Below are 25525 nucleotides of genomic sequence, written 5' to 3' on the forward strand. Positions count from 1 at the left end.
AAGGAACACATTCAAAAGGACTGTTAGAGGTTATTCTAATGTTGTGAAAATCTCATCAATTTCATGGGACAAAAGTTATTTACTAACAAAAAGGGGATATTCCAAATATTAAAAAATGAAGGAAGAACAAGCATAAAAGATGAATAAGATGACACAGCTGTTTTTTCCAAAAAAGTTGGTATACCATTTACTATTTCAGTATCTGCAGATGCTGACAACAAACTCTGGTATGTTACTTACATTCCTTGATGTAGGCCCACACAGATTTCAAATACATAAAATTTGTATATATCTGCCACTGCATGATGCTTTTAGACCATTTTTAAGGAAATAAGTGCTATTTCTACTGAAAGAATGAATGAGAAAAACATACAGTCACCTAAAAACCCTTTTGAAGTTAGGCAGAATTAAATGAGAATTGAGGTAAGTGTTAAATAAGAATTAAACGAGGCAGTATGCTGCAATCACGTAGGTCAAAAAAAAAAAAAACCTACCTATGAGAACAAAAGAGGTAGAAAAAAACAACAAAAACATTAGTAGTCCATTCATTCATTCGTCAACACATATAAATTGAACACCTGTTGCATACCAGGCACTGTGTTCAGCACAGAGAGATATAATTGCCATCCTGGGGCTTACATTTTAGCAGAGGGGAGAAACACAACATTCAAGTCAGCATGTCACTGGGGCTGACTCCTCTCTCGCTGCTTTTTTCCCTTTTTTCTTCTGTTTACTATCAACTATGCTCATGAATGTTCACTTTAATAATATTCATTTTAAATGACTGAACTTTTCTCAGATTTTAAAAGAAATCAACTATGCAAACTGATCATTATTTGTCAGCTCATTTCCAATTCTAACATTCAGAAATACAAGATAGAGAGCTCTCTATAAATTGACCAAGTGCCAGAAAAGTTTCCTAGAGAAGATCAGGACAATCTTTCTGTCATTCGTACAATGCAGCTGTCATACCTTTTCAATTACCATGTGGATCCCAGTCTTTCCAACACTGAATCTGCACGTTTAGAGAATAAACCAGAATAAAAACACTGACAACACAGAGGTGTGAATAGTAATTATAATTAACCCTTTCTAAAAGGAAAGGTATATGTAATAGTACATAATAGAGTAACAATTGTAACTCAAGTCTTTTTTTTTCCTTTTTACTCAAAGCATAAACCAGACACAATACGTTATACCAGATTAACATGCAACTTAAAAAGAGGTTAATGTACATATTAAGCATGGAAATTCACCAGTAAAATCTTATTTGTCATTTTACCCCAACTACCTTGACATTATTCTTCCATTTCATAATCAACAAGGTTCTACTTCTGGTCACCTGATAAACGCCTTGCATTCCTGGAGCTTGACATTTCAGTCAATTATGGACACAAGAACATTGTTACAAGCATAATGAAAAAAAGCATCTACAAAACAGCTGACTGCACTGCTTTCAATGGAAAGGTCCCCACTCCAACCTGCCCACTCCCTCCCTTTTCTGAGCACAAACATAAATATCCCCCAGTCATTCATGAAGCTGTGTTGTCAAAAAAGTCCTGAAGCATTATTTCCCTAAACACCTAACACATCAGCACTGACCAAATAAAAACCACCCAAGCACTCTAAAATTCTCACTTTTTCAAACATTCCTTGTGTGTAAAATTTTCTTAGCATACAGAGAAACACAAGTTCACAAAATGATAAAAAGATGAGACAAAATTTCTGCCTCTTCTTGAATGGAAATCTTGAGTCAAAACCTTTTATTGTTTTGGAAATTCAAATACAAGAAACCTAAGGTTTTCTCATTTGCTTGTCAATATGCATAGAGCCCAATTGGCAGGGATGGAGAGGGGAGGGGGGAAGGTCTTATACAAACAGACTAGGTGGAATCCATTTTTACCTAGGCTTCTCTAGGACAATATGATAAACAAGAAAGATTAATATCTACTACAAGAATTTGTCATATTTAAAATCAATATGATTAGTAAAATGTATTTTAAGTACAAATTAAAATGATTAGTATACATTTCTCTCATTTCTAGAAACCAAGAGAGCCCTCATTAGACATAGCTGCCTCCTCAATGCTGTATCTTGGACATTAGCCTAAAAAAATATCTTTAAAAGTGCTTTGCAGGTATCACCTCATCTCATGGAACCATAGAGGGATGTAAGAAAAGGCTACTCCAATCTAAAGGACTATTTTCAAGCAAAAATAGAGGAATTCTGTGTATCATTAATGAAAGAAGTTTAGGGGAAGGGTATAGTACATATTACAATAATTTAAAATCATACGCATATTTCACTTTCCATGCACGATGATTTTAACATGAAACAATGTAACTACACATCACTGAAAATACAATCAAGCTTTGCCCCAGAACTTACAGCCACTCTCTATAGTCAGTTAAGAAAAACCCTGGAAGAATATATGATAAATGTATTCAGATTCTATTAGTTTGATTTGTAAGCAGAATCTAAACAAAGAGGAGGAATTTGGGCACATATACACATGCACAAATGAAATGGCTCAACATCTAAATGATATGACACAAAATTACCACTACGAGAATCAAGAGGCTACTATGCAAGCAACAAACTTTTACTTATGATTTCAAACATACAGCTTAATTTTCTGTTAAAACTGTTTTAAAAAACAGTAGTAGGGTTCAGTTTTCTAGTCATGGCATGAACTAATGCCAGGGACCTATTTGTATTAGGAAAGAGACAAAATGGTGTGACTCGTGCTTCATTACATCATGGTTTGTTGAGGATTAGGTAAGTATCTTCCATTTCAAGACTTTTTATTTAGGCCAGGCACGGTGGCTCACACCTGTAATCTCAGCACTTTAGGAGGCCGAGGCGGGTGGATTACGAGGTCAGGAGATTGAGACCATCCTGGCTAACACGGTGAAACCCCGTCTCTACTAAAAATACAAAAAATTAGCTGGGCATAGTGGCAGGCGCCTGCAGTCCCAGCTACTTGGGAGGCTGAGGCAGGACAATGGCGTGAACCCAGGAGGCAGAGGTTGCAGTGAGCCGAGATCTCGCCACTGCACTCCAGCCTGGATGACAGTGAGACTCTGTCTTAAAAAAAAAAAAAAAAAGACTTTGTATTCAAATAAAGCACAAATTGTGACAGAAACCCTCTAGGCTGTGTCATCAGTTAAGACAAGCCATACGATACCATAGAAAATACATATAATTTATTAGATGGGCTTAAAATCAACACAAATCCATTTTTAGGCACTTCTTGAGTACAGACTATAGGAATTTTTTACCAAAGAACGGGATATCTAGCAGGCAACAGCATAAAGATTTAAAGTTTAATTTTCAGAACAATACACAAGGGCTAGACATTGATAAGAAATACTGCATAACTAATCCAAGTGTATCCTGGAACATTTCTTCACAATTTGACAGGACTTTAGGGTTAACTAGAAAGTTACTTTTTAGTATCCAAATTCTAATTTCTGGCTTTCTTTCCTTTTTACTCTATTATCATGGTCTTAAAATAATCTATCATATATTCTTTGAGGGAGCATGATATACAAGTTGTATTTTTGTGTAAGTGGAGCTTTAAAGACATATTTCTCTATCTACATTTACAGTCAATGCATGACAAGTGATTATTTTGATGTCTTTAAAGCCCATTTCAACAGGTTTATTTTTTAAGGATAGGCTTTTCATTACTAACTCCTTTAGACATCTAATGTTTATCTCTGTTTTGTAAGTAAACATGAAATAAAAATGGGATGTGGGAAATAGTTTCAAGAATGCCCTTAGGTTATAGACTACATATAAATTTGATTTGGCATCTTTTTCCAACTCAAACTGAACTGGTATTCTGTGAAACATAACCATTCTTGGTAGTGGGAAGATAATACACATAAAACTTATTCCTGCCCATGCCTAACCAGTAGCTCATGGAAGTGGCAGAGTCTGGGTATTTCTCCTATCTTTCTGAATCTACTTCCCAACATGTGAAGTTAAATTAAGAAGCATGAAAATGTTAAATATAATTTAAAGAATTCTAATATTGGCATCTATATGCTACACACACTGCAAGCTGGTCTTCTGATGGACTCCACATCTCTGATAATGCTCTCTAATGAGCAAAGTCCAAATCACTACCTCAAGCCAGTGGTGAGAAGATAGCAAGGAACTAGAAAAGCTACATAGAAACTACTGGTTTGGAAACCATTGTCTATAACAACAGTTACAAAGAAAGTTTAGAATAACCTCCAGGACAGAGATCTCTTCACTAATAGTAAATGAAGATACAGGAGAGCAAGGGATACCTGAGCTATGGGGAAGCTGACCTTGAAAGCAAGGAGGTCCAGATTACATTTGGAGAGTGGGAGAGGTCCAAGTTACAAGCAGAAACTTGTCTCTACCCAGCCTCGAAAAAGGGATTGATGGCAAGATACAACTGGGCAGTTGAGAGAAGACTGGAGTTTGGAGATAACTGATGATGTGGTATTATCTCCTGTATACAAAGCAGAGCCTATTACACGTACATTCCCAAAAATGCCTCCAGAGAAAACTAGAAAGTTGTCTATAGTTTTTCTATTTACACTAATATAAACAGATTTGGAGGTTGTCTGTACTGTATGTCGTTGCTGTAGTGACAGCAAGAAATGTAAAGTGCCTATACAAGGGGGGACAATAGAGTCCTATTTCTAGGCATCTTAATACTATATGCTGAGACAAAAAGGAAAAGAGTATCAGGGACTTCATGCCTTTGCTCAAGCTCTGTGCACTTCTCTGGGTCTCAAATGACCTACTAGGCACTTTTTAAAGGCCAGAAAATAAAAACTCTTCTTCCCTCTATTTCATCCCATGCTTCTAAAGTCACTTTCACTACCTATATTAAAAATGCCAGCCATCAGTGCTAAAGCAATTTTATATTCTTAAGGCAAAATGTCATATAAGAAAATGAATCCCCTATCCACTTCCCCACTATAACCCCTAAGCCACCTGCCTTCGTTGTATCCTTTGCCCATTATGAGGACCAAGATGTACTGGGAAGATAAAGAGAACTGAAAATTTCAAACAAGAACCCTCTATATAATGTGTAAGATGTACTTTTACAGATGCTATTATGACAAAATTAAACATATTCAAATGCTTATAGCATATGGTTACTTTTGCCCAGATATCAAAAGTTACATGACTTTCAAAATTAGTATCAAAAACAGGATATTTAAATCCAGCCACATGTACAGAAGTATGAATCTTTGTTCTTCTCAAAGCTGAACACAATGACTCCATGAGATGTTTTCACTCAGAAGTGGCATATTAAAAACCCAAAAGCATCTCCCTCTGCTTAATTCCACTTAAACTACATACAAATTGCCAATATGACTTTTCACCAGCTTCTCCATCTTATTTGAAAATAATACTGTTAAAATGATTTTGACATTTTCATATATAAATTTATTTTTTTCCCAACTATAATTTTGGTTTTATGTACAAGTACACAAGTACCACCTTATTTTTAATGGTTACCTTGAAGGGTAGAAAACAAAATCATGTTTTATAAATGTGGTATAAAATTACACATCTTCTCATGATGTCATGTCAATAATCCACTACACTAAACCAACTGTAACAAGGTAGTGCATGCTTTAAACATCCAATTAAGAATAAATCTGAGCCAACACCTTGATGATAAGGGAATGTGCTAATATCGTGTTAAACTGATGTGGCAGTAATCCAAGGGACTAAGCACATGATTATTCAAATTAAAAAATAAAAAGGACAAAAGGTGTGGATTTTCTGGGCTACATCACATAATATTTGTCTGGCGAAACCATAATACAGATTTGGGTAAAGGGGATTTTTAATAGATAACAAGTAATTCTTTATAGTGATTTGAGAAAGTATGAGAACATATGGGAAAAGCTTAGTAATTTAAGATTTACTTTTGTAAAACCATGTGGACAAATATTAAATGTTATGCTTGCATTTTGAACATTATAAATATAAAACACAGAACATCCAATGTTAAATACTGATCTCCCGTGCCTGACCTGGATTTAGATATTGAGTGTTTCCCATTTTAAAGAAAGAAACTTTCAAAGTTTTGTCAATACTTAAAGTATATACTATTATTCCTCACCAAAATCTTCATGAAATTTAAAGGGCTGATATTGAAGGTAGTTTTTTTTTTCTCAAATATGCGAAAACATGTGAGTTTGGATTAACCTTCAGATTTTCAAGGCATGAAAGATACATAAATAGAGTACCCAAGAATATGTTTTAACACATTTAGGATAAGTTTGTTTACAGTTGTGACAGGAATACCTTTGACTTTCAGACATTGAAAAAATATACCCTAAGCAAACATAAAAGGTGTTTTGGGTCAAGTTACTTCTTAGTACAAATAACACATTGTATCAATCAATTTTTAAGCCAAATTATTAAAATCATTCAAAAAACACTTGCATTTTATAATTGTCAATGCATTTATGTAATAGAAGATACAACAAAATTTAGAAATAAAAAATCTCACACTATATTCCAAGTACCAAAATAAGAAGAAATTTGCAAATTAAGAAATTATCAATGTTGCTCAGAAACATGCCTTACTTTTACTCTGAAATTCACTTTAACTGCTTGACATATAATTTAATACTTAAAAATAACATAGCTAAGTTGTTTAATAGTATTTATAGAATGCTACTTTTCTGGGTAGACATGTTTCACAAAACAGTTTTCAATTAATGCTGAGCATTCATTTGATAATTTTAATCATAATTTGATTCACTGATTAATGGATTAGTAATTTATTCAGTAATTTAAATGCCATAAGAACCACTGAAAGGAATAATCTGATAGTTGCTCACTGTACAATCCTGCCCATTAGTAATACTAAGCCAAGAATCTGATAGGTATCCCACTCTGTTGAATTACATGTTTCCATGTGTGTGATTCTGGTCAACAACAAAAAATCGATACACAATGTCATGCTTTTTCCTTTTCCTTTTTTTTTTTTTTTTTTTAAAGGAGCAGCTCAGTGATTTGGGAGGTTGGTTAGTACAATACAGAGAACATAGAGAGAAAGTATAAAATGGCACTGAACACCAATGCCAATACTTATCTCATTATGGTTATAACGAAGGATATTATTATTTGTGTTATTTTTGTCTGGAACATAAATCAATGCCATTAACTTGAACTTGAGGTATATACACAACACACACACAACCTTAAGCAAAATACTTTTCATAAGTAACATTACATTTTAAAATATTGGAAACATTTGAATATCTGTGCTGATTTGTATTTTGACTTAATGGAACAAGAAGAAAATAACATTCAACTAGGGAGGGTAAAACTGATAATAAAGCTCTTAAAATTCAAAATGTCTTCCTCTCCCTTTGTACTTACCATAGGCTACACAATGTCCTGAGAGGATTCATTATGAGAAAAATGTCAATCACAGCTTTAATAACTTACTTTGGAAAAAACTAATGAGAAAGCAAACTGGAAGGTAAGACTTCATCTTTGTTTTCAAATAAGTGGTCTTAATTTTTCTTCTTATAGAAAAAGTTTAAATCAGTTTATTATAAATATATCTAAACCATTAATTTTTGCAGCTTTCAGGTAAAGTCCAGCACTTCATTTATACAAAATCTATGAGAAGAGGTCAGTAGAGATCATCTAATCTTAAGTCGTGACATCATCCATTCAAGTCCTTGGCACAATCTATAAAGAAAACAAAATCATTTGATGAAATTCTGAACTAAGAAGCTATGAACAGCAAACTATGAATAGCAAACTAAAAGACAGTATTTTTCATTTAGCTAAATAACAAAGATTTAAAAATCAATAATATTCAGTGCTTGGGCTGCTGCAGTGAAGCCATATTCTCATACACAATATATCTGTGCTTTTTTTGTCTTTCCTCTTTTTTAGACAGGGTCTCACTTTATCACCCAGGCTGGAGTGCAATGGCACAATCAATGGCAGCCGTGACCTCCTGGGCTCAAGCGATCTCCCCACCTCAGCTTCCCCAGTAGCAGGGACTACAGGCGTGTGCCACCACGCCCAGCTAATACATCTGTGTTCTTTTGGTTCGGTTATATCTCTAGTGCCCAGAACGCTGTCTGACACTTTTAAAAAGCTTTATAATTATACAATGAGTGCCCACAGAAAACAACATATGTCAAAAATATATCTGGCAATACGTATCAAAAATATGTAAAATATCAATACTCTGCATCCTTTTTTCTACTTCTAGAAATGTATCCTAAAAAAGAAAATCAGACATAAACATAGACTTACATACAAAACTGTTCATTAAAGTACTTTTAATAGGAAAATAATTTTTGTCTAGAAATACAGAAAAAAATAAATTACAAGATATTTGTATGATGAAATATTTAAAATTTTCCTTTAAAAAATGATTTCATAATTCTTATCACCAGGAAATGGAGGAAATAAAACCATTTTATAATAGGATAAAATGCTCATGATATAAATGAAAAATGGCAGGATAGTCAACAAAATATATATTGTAGTTATTAAAACAAAGTATACACATAATATGTTACATAAATATTATAAAATGTAAGTATGTAAAACTTTTGAAGGCAATAAAATTTCTTATCAGTAACATCAGTTATCACTGAACAACTGGTAATTGAACATAACCCAAAATATAGAAAAGGATGTTCACTGTGGGAAAAGAAACTAAAAGTTGAACAAGAGAGAAATGGTTGTACACATTAAGTTACAATAAAATGAAGAACTGTTATAAGTATTAACTATTATCTATGACAAGCTTTTGCAGACATAAAAAACTATCTTACATTACTAAATATTTTTCAATTCAGATTTTTGTTAAGTATGAGTCTAATAATGTAAAAGAAGACACAAATAGAAAAAAGATGGCAATGAGGTAAATAAATGGATGTTTTGGAATAAATAGATTCGTTACTTTTAAACTACTGATAGGAAATAGTACACAAAAATAACAGATGAAGAGATTGTTTAACTCCAAACTGATAAATGAACAGTAGTTACCTAATAGCAAACTAGAAACTGACTTAACATCCATTCTCTTAATCTTTACAACACTGAGATCAGAATCCTTCCAATGTTACAGAGGAAACCCAGGGTGGGCAATGTTAGCAAATGGGAAAAGAGTCAAATGAAGCCATGCACCGAAGTTTGTGATCTCCAATCCACTGAATCAAAACGCTAATCAATACTAAAATCAATAATTTAGATCAAGGTAGCTGAACTATAAAAGAAAAACAGAATATTTGTCTCAAAACCAAACTCATCTATTACTTTCCTATTTTTTAAACAAAATTGCTTTACCTCTTTTTAAAATGAAATTGAGTTAATATCTATACTAATGATACATTTTCCATACAATTATCAAAGTATATAAATTAAATGTTATGTCAATCCTAGATGACTTGTCTTTATTGCCAAATATTATAAATCCATGCTTTTGCTTGACAAAGATATGTATGTTAGACTATTTGACAAAGAAATACTTAACATATTTTTACTTAAATGAATACATGGATAATTGGTATTATCTGTGATTTTTTTTAATGAACAGTTGTTTTTTTTTAATTAAAAAACCTTTTTTAAGGTTCTATTTATGCTCTTCCAAATGTCAGTAATAGTGCCTTCTATTAAGATTTGGCTTCAATAATTCATTATATTTGGTTCACCCTTCATTGTGGTCTTGAAAGGAATACAATTTCTCCCACTTGAGCTAATTCATCTATACCCCATGCTTTTGTCCTTTCCTAACACCTCAAGAACCTCAACCCCAAACTTAAGACCTCTATTTAGAATTCATCGCTTATTTCTTTTTTTCTCTGCTTTTAAATGCAATCATGCATCATTTAATGACAGGGATACATTCTGAGAAATGTGTCAGGTGATTTCATCATTGTGTGAACATCATAGAGTGTACTTACACAAACCTAGATAGTATAGCCTAGTATGCACCTAGGATCTGTGCTATACAGCCTGTTGCTCCCAGGCTACACACCTATACAGCATGTTACTGTACTAAATTCTGTAGGTAACCACAACCCAATAGTAAGAACTTTTGTACCGAAACGTATCTAAAAATAGAACAGGTTATTGTAAACATATAGTATTTTAATTTTACGGGACCACTGTCATATATGTGGTCTATCACTGACCAAAACATCATTATAGGGTGCATGACTATATATACAGATCCACCATATTTTGGAAAAACAGCAACAAAAATTGTACTTTAGTTTGGTCCTCCTTTTAGCTTTTTATCCTATTTCCAACCTCCTCTATTTTATCTCTCCTTCCTCTTCTTGCCACACTCTAGAGTTTACAAAGCTATTTTTGCTTCCTAAAATCTACCTCCTCTTTAAACTACACTTACCTCATGCCCACTTTCCCAATGCACAGAATTTGTTCTGACAAACTGGTTGAATGTACTCATTTGTTGTTAATTCAATGGCATCCTCTCCATCTTCCTGGTCCTTGACCTTAGATTTGACAATGCTGACCACACCACTTCCTTCTTGAAATACTTTCATCTCTGGGTGCTAGACAGGGCAAATTTCTACTATAGGCACACACTTCTTTTCCAACACCTATCATTCCAGAACCAAGGACCATCATTGCTATACTCTCTCCAATTCTCCTAATCCTTCTTTTGTTTAAGTGCATCAGTTCCAACAGTAAATAACCCCAAAGTAGTCTCAGACATGCATTCTCTTTGATTGATTTGAGCTTCTTTATGCATAAAATATCACTTAAAAACAATTACTCTGTAGGACTGTTATGGGGATTAAATGAAGCACTATATGGAAAACTCCACACACAGGACTTGCTCAGCAAGTGTCAGGTCTTCAGTTCCACTATCATCGTAAAATGTATTTCCTAACTTCTCCAGCTCTCACTGATACTCTCATTTCTCTGAGCTCCTATAGCAATTATAACAGCTACATGCTTACATGTTCAGTAGGTTTATGTGTATTATGTTTATGTTGTTTTACTATTTACAGAACCACCCTAAAAAGTCTCTGATTACAGACATGAACTACAGCTTACGTCTGTCCCTTACGATGTTTTATACACAATAGCCTTAAATATTTAGGAGTTTAAAGAAGATATACATGTTTCTAAGCAAAATACATGTTCGATAACATCTAAGAGGAAGATGTCTTACCCCTCGCCAGTTAGAGCACAGCATGCCTGGATATGCCACTGGTGATCTTTAATAGAAGTTAGCTTCAAAAACTGGGAGATTTCTGCTACAGTCATGCATTCTTTAACATCTTGTTTATTAGCAAAAATCAGCAATCCAGCTTTTCTTAGGTCCTATTAAAGCAAATAAAACTGTAAAGGCCAATACATTTTCCACATATTTTTCAACTTAATTAACAGAATCTTTTTCACAATCTTAGTAAACAAGAATTTCTCAACTATGTGACATAAAAGCATCTCAGTGCCTAGGCTGATAACACATTTTTTATACTTGTATGTGTTTACATATTTCTTATAGTCTCAGACTACAATTTTTTATGGTCCTAAGTGCTGTATTTAACAGTCATGTTTCCCAGTATATATACCACCCACTCCCTAAATCCAAAATTAGGCTTAAATGGCTAAGAACTACCTTTTAGCCTAATACTTGAGAGCTCTCCAAAATTTTATCTTGCCTATACTTTTCTGCTTTACCTCACATCACTCCTATATAAGTACTCTGCTGTAATTAGCAACCTATCCTACTGCTCTCTAAACAGTTTTGGGGACTGCCATCTCTATGTTGTTCAGATCATTTCTCTTGCATATATTTCCTTCCCTCCAACCTCCTAAACCAGCCTTTCCCAATCAGGATTCCACAAGAGAATTAAGTTCCACAGAAAACGATGAGTGACTACATTGCAAATCTCCCAATAATGTACACAGCTAGTACCTTCTAGCTGCATAGGAAATAAATGAATTCATTACAATGTATGCCTTAAAAGCTTAGGGCTTAATTCTCAGCTGAAGTTCTATCCTAAACCAATCCTATTCACCCTAATTTCTGTCACTGCATATGAAGATTTCTTAGATTTAAATATGTAATACGGCCATCTTGGAGTGGCATTAAACTTATCAAGTTTCCCCAATTAGAAGTTCTATTCCTTCAATGCTATGACTCAGAGGCAAGTTCTTTAAGCTTTCTGAATTTGTTCCTCATATCTTTTATTGAGTATCTGATCTGAGCAAGACACCCACTGCATTAACCCTTTTCCAAATGTAATTGTGCACACTCCAAATAACTGGTATAATGTTTTACTCACTAAACAGGCCAAAGGTTCTTAGTCTCTTCCTGCCCCACTCCTCTCTACCTGCCAGTTTTAAAGCCAGGGACTTCCTTTAAAATCTGTTCAAAATCACAGACCTTTCCCCCCAAAACACACATATGCATATACACAAAATTTTTTAAAGTTTATGTACAATTTAAGGGTGTTAATGAATACCCTAAATTCCCTACATGGATACTGGGCCAAGAATCCATGAAGGATGTACTCAATTAGCAAGTGAAACCCTCATAAAATTCTGCCTGTTATATATTAAGAGATATAAAATTAAGGTTTTGGTGCCACACTTGCCAAGTTTTCACAACTGTTGAATGGCATTTGTCTTCTTAGGGATTTTACTGAGATATTTTGGTTTTAATAATGTGTGTATGTGTTTGAATAAATAAAATCTTCAGCAGATACAAAATGACTTTTGTTAGAATATAGTTTTGATGATTCTTTCTGATGCAAATAAAAACATTAGTAGTATATTTGTATTTCTTATTTGGTTAAAGGAGTTAATGTAAAATATTTTATATAACAATCAAGACTGACTTTAATTACAGTGCCCTCTGCAGGATGGCAGCTATTAATGCTACCACAGTTTATATAGTTATCTGAATAAGTATGGTCAGAAAGGAATACTGCTACAATGTTTGCAATTTTAAGATTTCATGTTCAACTAGTTTCACCTATATTTCAGTTCACCTGCCTATATCAAAGGCAAAAAACTTGAAGAGATAAAGTATAACTTATATACATATAGTCATTATCAAGGATATACAGTAAATATTTTTTCTTTTCTCCTAAACAGAAAATGAAACCATTAATCAGCCGGGCATGGTGGCTCACACCTGTAACCTCAGCACTTTGGAAGGCTGAGGTGGGTGGATCTCTTGAAGCCAGGAGTTTGAAACTAGCCTGGCCAACATGGCGAAACCCCGTTTCAACTGAAAATATAAAAATCAGCAAGGTGTAGTGGTGCACACCTGTACTCTCAGCTACTCAGGAAGCTGAGGGATGAGAATACCTTGAACCCAAGAGGCGGAGGTTGCAGCGAGCAAAGATAGCGCCACTGCACTCCAGCCTGGGCAACAGAGTGAGACTCTGTATCAAAAAAACACAAAGAAACCATTATCAATAGTTGTTATGTGGCTGAGTCAATAAGTAGATGGACTTTCCATGGGATTTAATTCCTATCTTCCTATCTTCTCAGTTTCAGTACGTCTTGCTAGTGTGTGCTGAAGTCTTATATAGGTCAAGTTTGCGAATGTTGACATGTTGAAAGAACAACCTTCTGACAAATACTTGGCACAAGTTAGGACACACGGTTTATATTATTATAAGTAATCTGTATTCACTCTTAATGATGAAATTATTTGTAGAAGCCCCTGAACTGAAAATTGAAAAATACAAAAAATAAAGCCATTTAATAAAAGGTATCCAAATACCTTAAATCAGTTTTTCTAGATCTCAAAGGTTCAAACTTTAATTTAGAGTTCTTGACTTTTAAGAAGTTATTTTATCAATTTTTAAATATTTAGAAAGAGAAGAAAATCTTCATTTGCTTTTTATTATATAACCTCAAAACCAAATATGTATATATTAGAACAGTAGAAAATAGATATATTAAATTAAGGCTGTTCATCAACGTGACTTAACAAGAGGTCAAAGTATAAGGTGAACAATGGTGATCTTTTGTACATAAACCATTTCAAACACTTTAAAACCACTTCTGCTACAAATTTCTAGTCTAAGATATATTTTAGTTTTATCAAGGAGATGAATAACAGCAATTGCAAGACACATTTACTTAGCATCTTCTATATACCATATATAGTTGCCAATTTGTTTCTTAAAACTTCATTTGGGGACTGGGTGCTCACGCCTGTAATCCCAGCACTTTGGGAGGCTGAGGCGGGCAGATCACCTGCAGTCAGGAGTTCGAGACCAGCCTGGCCAAAATGGTGAAACCCCGTCTCTACTAAAAATATAAAAAAATTAGCTGGGCGTGGTGGTGGGCGCCTGTAATCTCAGCTACTAGGGAGGCTGAGGCAGGAGAATTGCTTGAACCCAGAAGATGGAGGTTGCAGTGAGCCAATACGGTGCCACTGCACTCCAGCCTGGGCAACAGAGTGAGACTCTGAAACAAAACAACAACAACAACAAAAAAACTTCATTTGTGAAGGTAACTCCTAGAAGTTGAGTCATTCTGAATAAAATTTCAGACTTTGGTGTTTGGAACCATTTTAAAATTAATGAGTTCTAAAGTTGTACACTTCATTTATGATAAAACTTTGAAAATTATTTTAAAATTTTTACAGTTTTGTATTTTGTAATAATGTAAAGAATCATTATCAGTGATGACAATAAGATTTCGTTGATTTATGTAGTATGTAAGAAACATCCAACTAACATCATGTCTACATTTATTTTTCACTCACACATTCTCACTCGTTGATCCATTTGTCTCTCTCCAGAACTCTGCCTGTTTGGCTCTTCTTGACCCTACTGAGTAGCTTGCTCAAACTCCTAACTTCATCTGTAATTCCTTTCTTCTCTGGTCATCTCCTCATTCAGTCTCCTTTCACTTTCCAACTAGGCCCTACTTATGTCTTCTTTTTTCTTCTGCTAATAAAGAGTCTGAATGAGAATACTCAAGTTCAAAACCTGGCTCTTAAAAAGCTAGTCAAGTCACATAACCTTTCTGGGCCCCAGTGTAGTCACCCATAACAGATAACATTAAGTGACCTATGTAAGTTAATGCCCCCAGCTAGTAAAAATCAAAGACTTTGAACCCTACTACTGGGCTCTTCATATACCAATCCTGCTGCATATTGGCCAATTAGAGTAAAAATCAGATAGGGAGACTACCTGTTAACAAAGTAAAAGATATAGCCCAGAGACAAATAACATTTGTATCAGTTTTTCTTTTTCCAAAGTCTTCATAAAACCACCCTTTGGAATAAACTGAAAAATGCTGCATTTTTGCAAAATAGGAATTTGAAAAGAAAAAAAAAAAACAACCTTTATCTTCTGCCTCTTTTATGGCTTATTGCTTGTACCCCAACTAGCAATGAATCTGGCAAATGAACAGAGAATGGCAAGATGTATTTCTGTAAATCTCCAGGAGGTTTAAACACAGCTGCCGGAATTAGAGTCCAAAATAGGAAAAGGTGTATCTTGGTGGTCATAAGGAAATGAGGAACCTCAATTTATAAAACTACTTTACTAGGTTAGGTTCCCTAAAGCCCTGAAAGGTTGTCTGAAATACACAAAATTCTTAACGCAAATCTCAAAAGCAAATCATCAAATCAATAATAAAATTAACATAAAACTTCACTACAAAGATATCCCTGTTTTCCTAAGCTTTGCAAAAAATTCCACTGAAATAAAAAAACTCTATATATCTAAATATTAACTTTTCTATTCCTAGCTATAAATGAGTTGAGAAAGTAGCATCTGCAATAAGATATCTAAAAATAATCAATTTTACTAAATACTATATAAACACTATAATGTTATAGTTATCAAGTTGACTATATTATTCAGTTTTTTAAATTTATGTTACTGTAATATTTTTCTATTTTAAAAATTTTAATTTTTAAATCTATTTTTATTTCTACTTACTTATTTTTAATTTTATTTTTTGAGACAGGGTCTCACTCTGTCACTCAGGCTGAAGTGCAGTGGCAAGAACAGCTCACTGTAGCCTTGACCTCCTGGGCTCAAGCGATCTACTCGCCTCAGTCTCACGAGTAGCTGGGACTACAGGTGCATGCCACCACACCTGGCTAATTTTGTTTATTTTTCGTAGAGACGGGGTCTTGCCATGTTGCTCAGCTGGTCTTGAACTCTTGGGTTCAAGCGATCCCCCCACCTCAGTCTCCTAAAGTGCTGTGATTACAGGAGTGAGCCACTGTGCCCGGCAGGTATTTTTCAAGGACTAAGAAAATGTGGCTAGTCATCTAGTTTTGTTTAGTCAAAGGGACAATATCAGAGAAACCTAACAGCAATTACATCTAAATATTAGTCTGCTGAGTAACAATCAAGAATTGCTAAGCACCCAGGTACTTCAAAATCTCATTTCCAATGATAATCCTCTGTATAATTAATCTATTCAAAACGCAAAATGAAAGTCACTTATAGAAATTACTTTTGCCCAGGAAAATTGTGAAACCAAATGTATCTAGGATAAGTGAAATAAAGTTCTGCAACTTACTCCACAATCTTTCTGCTGCTTCTGGATACACTTCCAAACTGGGAGATGTCAAAGTAATTGAGCAACGTGGCCAGCAAATAACTAATTATTTTTAAAAATTTGAAATTGATAGCACTCTCATGAGAAACTAGAAAACAAAATATCGATTCCCATACCCTTCCCATATCTAATGTAAAAAGACTACTTACCTCATGCGCTAACATTTTATAGAGTTCTTCTCTAGTTACAGAAATCCTCTCTCTGTCTGTACTGTCCACAACAACTATTACAAACTAAAATAATTACAAAAAAATTATTAGTGATTATACAATTTGGTATCTGTAAAATTTATAATGTGTTTATTTGACATACAGGCTATTAATATCAAGAAATTGGAATCTTACGGTATTGTTGGAAAATCAGAGCTACCTATACATTGTGAAGCCAAAAGGTCTGATCGATTTTAATATATTTACTAATTTTTAACAGAAAAGAGAATATGATACTAACATTCTAACTAATATATATATATAACGCATGTCTGTTTTCTAAACTAGTATCTTGAATGCTAATGGACCTATATCCATCTATTTGCACTACAAATCAACAAGAAAAACATGCAATATGATCCTAAATTTATTACTTCCAGTAGATATTATTTATTAATATCAATCTGAACACCTAAAAGGGCATGGGTATGGGAGTAAAGTAATGTGACAAGATAAAGAAATCAATTTAAAAAAAAATCAACCAACTGAAAGAATAAATCTCTATCTAAAAACAAGCTCTCTTCCTTACATAAGTATCACCTGCTACCTGCAAGCACGACCCCTTCATAAACTGAAGATGAGACTGGTATCAGAAGGTGCAATGAAAGACTTGTGATTGCTGTACAGGACTGAGCTCCACCGCACCTCTTCCTCAACTCCGTGAGCACCCAAAAGCAAGAGATCAGCAGGAACAGACGGAGATTTAACTTACTCACTTTATGATAGCATTTATGATGCCCAAGTTGGTTCTGACTGCCTATTAGTAACATGCACTATTTATTTTTTGGACCTAGATCTTAATTTTTAAATAAACTATTATGATTTTCTGGATCTTTTCAATTCTTCAGACTTCATCAACCAAAAGGCAGATGTATGAGAGAACTGCTACTTTACCTCTCCTCTCACTTGACAGCTTACTGATAGGTGGCTTTATCACTGTTAAGGCCCATTTTATTCCAAGGTATTTTAATAAAACTGTTAATTTTCAGGCTGTTGGCATGAATTTGAAACCTATAGCATTATGTATACACTAGCATATATACCTTTATAATCATACATAACTTCCCTTACAAAAAAATGATTAAATGCCTAATGCAGTGTTGGGAAATCAAGTTGTTAGATACACTTAATGGTTTCCTAATGACTTAAAAGTCAGCTTTATATACATATAAACCATGCATTATTAACTTATAATAATGAACACCACAAAAACAATGGTCAGTGTTTTAACTCACAGGTCTATGCAATGAAGCACTCAAATGTCAAAGGTCTGAAATTTCCTTTGGGAAATAATGTGTAAATAAAAAGATATGATTATGTCTAAAATGCCTTATAATCAAAAGAAAAACAATTATTTAATGTGCAACTGTGTTTTGTAAAAGAAAATAGTAAAACTGGCTAGGATTCAAACCACCAAAACCCTCTCATTTGGTGAGCTAAACTCAGTCAAACATAAATAGAGAGAAATGAAATTATAAACTATGAGATGGAAGTCATTAAAAAAAAAACTATTAAAGACAAGTTCTGGGATCAATACACAATCAGAACATAATTAACCACCAATTCTCCCTATAGAGGTTCAATGATAGTGGACATATTGAACAATGACCTTGGAATAGGAAATCAAAGATTTTACTCTGCTTAAACTCTCTATGTATTAACATACTGTGATATTTCAAAAAGATTAACTATAAGGACTCAAATCCAGATGTTTTCCAAGCATTCTGTTCATAGAATTTTAAATATTGTAAGAAACATTACCTCTGTGTTAGTATAGTAAGTGTTCCAGGAAGAACGAAGAGATTCTTGGCCACCAATATCCCACATTAGGAAACGTGTATTATTAACCACTATCTCTTCTACATTACTTCCTATTGTAGGAGATGTATGTACAACTTCATTCATAGAACTGGGGAAAAAAGTTTATATACATTACAATTAGCAAGGAAGCTAACTTGCTTGAACAATTTTTTAATCAAGGACAAATCAGCATGACCTCCTTTCATAATTTATACCTAAATATCTTTTTCCCACTAGTTTACAACATGAGTGAGGGTTTAAACAGGGCTGGAACTAGGTCGTAGGCTATCTGGCATATACTAGATCATTCCAGGAAACTTTATGGTTTCTACTTTATAGTTTTCTACTTTCTTTTTTTAAATGTTACCCAGGCCAGAGTGCAGTGGTGTGATCATACATAATCAGTGGCATGAGGTTCACTGCAGCCTTGACCTCCTGAATAGGATCAAGCAATCGTCCCACCTCAGTCTCCTGAGTAGCTGGAACTACAGGTGTGCACCACTATGTCCAGCTAATTTTAAAATATATATATATACATATGTATCTTATAAAGAGATGGCATCTCACTATGTGGCCCAAGCGGTTTCTCAAAGTCCTGGCTTTAAGCGATCCTCCCACCTCTGCCACCCAAAGTGTTGGGATAAAGGCATGAGCCACCACACCCGGCCATATTTTTCTACTTTCAATAAACAAAAGAGCTTTAGCACAAAACAAGTGGACAACTCAATGCCAACTATATGCTCAATATCATACAAATTTCTTGCTTTCTACTAACTATTGCTGAGATCTGGCTCCAGGTTTATAGTCAACCTGCTTTCCTACAGGGTAACTTAGGTTTCATGTAATTTCTTACTGCATTCATTGATCGACTATCACCCAGGCCAAAAAAGTAACTAGAAATAAAATAATTTTTAAGATAGTTAATACTTACAATTGGTAAAGAATGGTAGTTTTCCCTGCATTATCCAGCCCAACAATGATAACTTTGTGCTCTGAAATAGAGAAAACACCAGTGATTTTTTTTCAAAAAAGGAAAAAAAAGATTAATTATAGAAAAAAATATACTCTGTATTTCACCCTTCTATCTATGGCATAATTCAGTGCATGGCACTTTATACTTTCTCAGAAGTCAAAAGAACATCCTAGCAAGAACAGCAGAAGTGTGCCATTATACTCACCTTCCCCATCGCCATTATTCTAGAGACAACTCTCATCTTTCCAACCACCTCTGTAGGAAGCCATAGCACTACATTTCCTCTATTCCTAGGCAAGCCTACTCTCAGTAAAGTAGACCAAACATAATCACAATTTACAAATGACTTAAAGTATAAATGTTTCACATTGGATTACATCAATGAGGTTCTAACTGGAACTTAAAGCATCAACTGGGTGCGCGTATGTGAAGTGGAGTGAATGGGAAGGAAAAAGGACAGTTTTTTAAATGGGTAATTGTAAATTATGAGTACCTTAAAACCACAGGGCCACTGTAACATGAAAAACAAATCTAAGAACCTATGGCTATGGTGGCAGTGACTCCCTCCCTCCGTTTGGCTTCTGTGGCACCACTTTCTCCAAGTTTTCTTCCTGTCTCTAGTCATTCATTTTTTTTCAATGACTCCTCTTCCTTGAGTCTTCTTTCAGACATTTACGTTCCCCAGATGTTTTCTTGCACCCTCTTCACATTTCAGTCAGGCATTTGTAAGACCCATCTATTTCCAGCCTGTCTGAAAGCAATTCCCAAAGACAGCACAGCATGTGGAAGAAGCCAGTGTCCAAGATGGCCTCTGGATAGTCATGCCCTTATGTAGCTGCCTCCTCTTGAATCTGGGCTGGCCCTGTGAGTTACTTTTAACCCACAGACGCAGCAGAAATGACCAGACGTGATTTCTGAGCTTAAATCATCAGAAACATTGCAGTTGCTGCCTGGCTGTCTTGGACAAGTCCTCCTGGGGTAAGTCAGATACTATACAGCAAGCCCAAGACTGCTGTGCCATTTAATGAGTAAGCCCAAGTTGATCATGTGGTGAGACCCTGTTGAAAGGGATGACCAGTCAGCCCCTATCTCTTCTAGCCACTCTAGCTGAGATGACAGACAGACAAATAAAGAAGCCATCTTGGACATGCAGCCTGGTTGAACCTACAGAGTACTCTAATTTTAGCTGCTATCTGACTGCAACCAAAGGAGACTCCCCAAGGTAGAACTTCCTAGCTGAGCTTAGTCGGTGCATAAGAAACATGAAAAATAATACATCATTGCTTTAAGTCATAAAATTAAAGAATAGCTTATTACATAGAAACAGATAATTGAAGGAGATATTAATGGTATTATATGACCTTGAGCAAATGACTTTTATTATTTCTCTGACCTTAAGTTTCTTCATTGTAAGACAGGGGAAATACTATCTATCACTCAGGGTTGTTTAACAATTAAAATAGCACACAGCAGTGCCTAGCACTGAAGAGAAGAGAGTTCTTAACCTGTTTTGCTAGCCCAGAAAAAGATAAAAATTTACTAGAAACCGTACTTCAAATTTTGAATTTTGATCTTTTCCAAGGCTAGTGATATCTAGTACGACACTCTCAAGACACTGGGAAGTAGCAGTGAGCTGCAGCTCCCAGTCGGCCACTCAATAACGAGGGTAAACAACCAATACTGCATAATAGTATATACTGTGCTATCAAATGGTTTTGCCCAACTGGAGGCTAATGTCTGTGTATTGAGCACATTTAAGGTAGGCTAGGCTAAGCTATGATGTTCAGTAGGTTAGGTGTAATAAACGTGTTTTGACTTAAGTTACTTTCAACTTATAACAAGTTTATTGGCACATAACTACATCATAAGTTGAAGGGCATCTATAACTAAAGTTCAAGTCACTCTCCCTACACAAGCTGCACATATGTTCACAGCAAACATTTCTCTACAGCTACTCGTGGTATCACCAAATGCCAGAATTATCCTAATTCTCCATTTAGGGAATTACACCAATCCTTTAAGGTCTAGCTTTCCACGTAAAATCACTTTCTCCTGCTTTCCCACACTACCTCTACTCTAGCACTTATCCTAATTATTTACATGTGCACTAATCTCTGCTTAATGAGGCATCTTCAACTGTACAGAATACATATTAATCATCTTTACATTCTAGTGACTACAACTATTCCTGGCATAAAGTAGGTACTCGATAAATGTTGAATTAATATTCATTCTATAAGTAATAAATGTTGAGGATTATAACGCCTCAGAGTAAGATCTTTATAATTCAAATGGTAGATGTTTTCCAAATAATTGCCACTTACCAGAGGAAATTCCTAATGATCTATAGGCACCTCCTATTACACAAAAATAGGAAGATCAAGTAAATAAAACATTTTAATACAATCTATTTTATCCAGTCATCTATTTCTTTGTAAGAAAGAGTAGGCAGCTTAGAACCACTAGGGTCCTTAAGTGACATGACCACCTGCCCCTTTTATGAGTTATTAAGAATCTTTTTAAAGACCTAGGGCCCAGGCCAGGTGTGGTGGCTCATGCCTATAATCCCAGCACTTTGGGAGGCTGAGGCCGTCGGGTGGATCACCTGAGGTCAGGAGTTCAAGACCAACGTGACCAACATGGTGAAACTCCATCTCTACTAAAAATACAAAACTAGCCGGGCGTGGTGGCACATACCTGTAATCCCAGCTACTTGGGAGGCTGAGGCAGAAGAATCGCTTGAACCCAGGAGGTGGAGAGTTGCAGTGAGCCAAGATCATGCCATTACACTCCAGCCTGGGCAACAAGAGCGAAACTCCGTCTGTGGCCTTTAGTCTCCCAGATCCACAAACAATTCTGCTACTATCCTAGAATAGACAGGACTCAGAGAGAGCAATTCATGGAAATGACTAAGACATAAATAAGAACAGCAAATGAGTAACATAAAATAAGACCAAATGTTGAAAAATGAATGACAAGTAAGAAGTCTATCCCTGAGGAAATGTTACACGGTGGCTGAATTAAAATCAGATGATTACTTGGGGAGCATGGAATCCCAACCACAAGGAGTGTTACAGGCTGCAATGACGGATGTGAATCCTTTTTTTTTTTTTTTTTGAGACAAGGTCTCACTCTTGCTGCCCAGGCTGGATTGCAGTATCACAATCACGGCTCACTGTTGCCTCAACCTCCCAGGCTCGAGCGATCCACCCACCTCAGCCTCCTGAGTAGCTGGGACCACAGGTGTGCACCACCACACCTGGATATTTTGTTTCTTTTGTAGAGATGGGGTGTCCCTATGTTGCCCAGGCCGGTCTCAAACTCCTGGGCTCAAGCAATCCTCCCGCCTCAGCCTCAAAAAGTGCTAAGATTAGAGGTGCAAGCCACTGTACCTGGTCTGAATTCATCTTTAGAGCAAGGCCATGCCTGCATGAGGGCCAGGTAATCAAGTCCTTGGGACAAAGTACCTTTGCACCTAGAAAGTTTTTAAATAGCATGGCAATTCTGCCTAACTCCATTTTTCTATGTCCCAAAATTAAGCATTCATTTTCTGATAACATAATTCCTCTTCAGTTTTATTAATACATGCACTCATAAACATTTTTAACACAACTAGAATTCATTATCAGGCTATACTCTGATCTCTGACTTGGATAACAGTTTTTAGCTTCCCAGGTGAATACTGATTTTTAATCCCAGCATTCTCAAAATGTCAACTTATTTTTAAGTTCCGGGAATATATCCCGCCCCCGCCTCCACCCCATTCCCCCAATGTATTAGCTACAGGCCAGAATTTAGTTGAGCTTCTCAATACTCAGGAAGAAAATACAATTACTCTGACCAATGAAAGAAACAGTAACCTAAAAACAGTACAAAATTAGCAGGAAAAGTCCAAAAGGAAACAAAAATACAGGCAAGAATCTATAATATATAACAATAAAGAATGACTAAAAAATGTGTATATTTATAAATAATGTACACAGAGACAACGAAGTGAAAAACAGTACTCTCTTAGTTTCTTACAAGTTCCTTAATCAGCTAAGGAGGTTAAACACTTATTCCAACCATGTTACCATTTTTTCAAAATAGTTTGCTACGGTTCTTTTATAATTGCTTTCAGAGCCTGAGGTACACCATTTTGAATATTGCCACCGAATGGTGGCAAATCTTTTAAACTCTGAAGATGAACTTGACTTTAAAGTGGGAGATGAGCCACCTCGTATCATCTTGGTCATAAGGTAAAAGGTATCTAAAATGAGTGCTATCTTTCTGTTGTTAAGTGAAATATGAAGAATCATTTAAAAATTTGTTTCCAAAGAACTTCTGAGTTTCAAAGAATAGATTGAATAATAGTAGGACATATCAGTGGAAAAACTATATAGCCTCCTAAAATGATAGCTTTAAAGTAAAACCTCATCTGGCTTTAGTACAGGTATTTTTTTAAGTGGTCTCCTTACTTCAGCCATGTCCCTAGGACTTGGTTATTATGTCCTAATTCCAAACCTGGTGCTTTTCTAACAGTTCTGTTAGGAAAAACTAGCTAGGCAAAAACTACTGGAAAAAAAAAAAAAAAAAAAGACTCAGGCTGGGCATGGTGGCTCATACCTGTAATCCCAGCACTTTGGGAGGCCGAGGCAGGTGGATCACAAAGTCAGGAGTTGAAGACTAGCCTGGCCAAGATGGTGAAACCCCATCTCTACTAAAAATACAAAAAAATTAGCCTGGCATGGTGGCGTGAGCCTATAGTCCCAGCTACTTGGGAGGCTAAGGTAGACGAATTGCTTGAACCTGGGAGGTGGAGGTAAAATTATTTATCATACCTGGCCACTAGCTGAACATGATCACCAAGGTAAAATTGCTCTGAACAAAACCATGTGCAATAACACACAGACAAGTCTAAGATAAAGCAGATGGCAGAAATTACTCATTCCAGGATTTCATCTTATAACACAAGTTAGTTGCCTACTGAGGAAAGGAAAAGGTTAACAGTTTCAAGATGCATCATCTTTTACAACCACTGTATGGAATGAACTAGAGTATCAATAAGCTGAAATTAGATAACCTATCCTGTGGTGGATTAGGATTTAAACTGCTTTAAATCTTTCTTTAACAGTGCCTAGAAATAAAGAAAGCACACTGGAGAGAGAAGGTATAGTAGATGATACAGGGTAGGAATCCACATGTCTGGGCCAGGCACAGTGGCTCACGCCTGTAATCCCAGCACTTAGGGGGGCTGAGGTGGGTGGATCACTTGAGGTCAGGAGTCCAAGACCAGCTTGGCCAACATGGTGAAACCCCGTCTCTACTAAAAATTCAAAAATTAGCTGGGTGTGGTGGCACACACTTGTGGTCCCAGCTACTTGGGAGGCTGAGGCATGAGAAGCTTGGCCAACATGGTGAAACCCCGTCTCTACTAAAAATTCAAAAATTAGCTGGGTGTGGTGGCACACACTTGTGGTCCCAGCTACCTGGGAGGCAGAGGTTGCAGTGAGCCAAGATTGTGTCACTGCAATCCAGCCTGGGCAACAGAGTGAGGCCCTGTCTCAAAAAAAACAAAACAAACAAAACAAAACACAGAATCCACATGTCTGGCATGGTGGAAAATGTTAATAGAGAAAAGTGTGTCAGAGACGGTGATAAGAAAGAAATGAAGTGGCTAGCCATGGAATTTGGGCAGGGAAAGAAATCCAGTCCTGCCCTACAAGGTTAGGAATGTCTGGAAGTCCTAGTAGGTGAAAGGTTAGGTTATTGTTAGGGTAGAAGGAAAGATGAAAGGTAAAATGGCTATGAACAAGAGGAGAGAAATTAGCCAAGGTCTGAAGCTTTCGAGGACCCATAACCTTCTGGCTGCACCTGAAAGTGAATAAGTAAATCCAGGTAAGATCATTGGATAAACATGATGAAAAAGGATGAGTGTGACAAAGCCAGCTAAGCCTTAGCCCAAATCTTCCCCTAACTCTTCTTGACCTAC

The 25525-nt window shown here is 35.6% G+C and overlaps 1 protein-coding gene across 4 annotated transcripts in view; it reads right to left on the reverse strand.

Moving 5' to 3' along the window:
- Positions 1–1064: 1064 nt before the first annotated feature.
- The window catches only part of ARL5A (ADP ribosylation factor like GTPase 5A), a 31933-nt gene continuing 7472 nt past the window's right edge, over positions 1065–25525 (reverse strand). For 2 of the 4 annotated variants that reach the window (XM_063647470.1, XM_063647471.1), the window contains exons 2-7: positions 21879–21911; positions 19513–19573; positions 18543–18690; positions 16722–16805; positions 11192–11343; positions 1065–7713 (exon numbers count right to left, since the gene is read on the reverse strand). In XM_063647470.1, coding sequence (XP_063503540.1) covers positions 7665–7713; positions 11192–11343; positions 16722–16805; positions 18543–18690; positions 19513–19573; positions 21879–21911 — 527 coding nt within the window. In that variant the 3' untranslated portion in view covers positions 1065–7664. The remainder of the gene's footprint in view (positions 7714–11191; positions 11344–16721; positions 16806–18542; positions 18691–19512; positions 19574–21878; positions 21912–25525) is intronic. The other 2 variants (XM_054478081.2, XM_063647472.1) reach the window with 1 other exon arrangement.

The sequence above is a fragment of the Pongo pygmaeus genome, chromosome 11 (assembly GCF_028885625.2).
Source record: "Pongo pygmaeus isolate AG05252 chromosome 11, NHGRI_mPonPyg2-v2.0_pri, whole genome shotgun sequence".
In the NCBI taxonomy this organism is placed as follows: domain Eukaryota; kingdom Metazoa; phylum Chordata; class Mammalia; order Primates; family Hominidae; genus Pongo; species Pongo pygmaeus.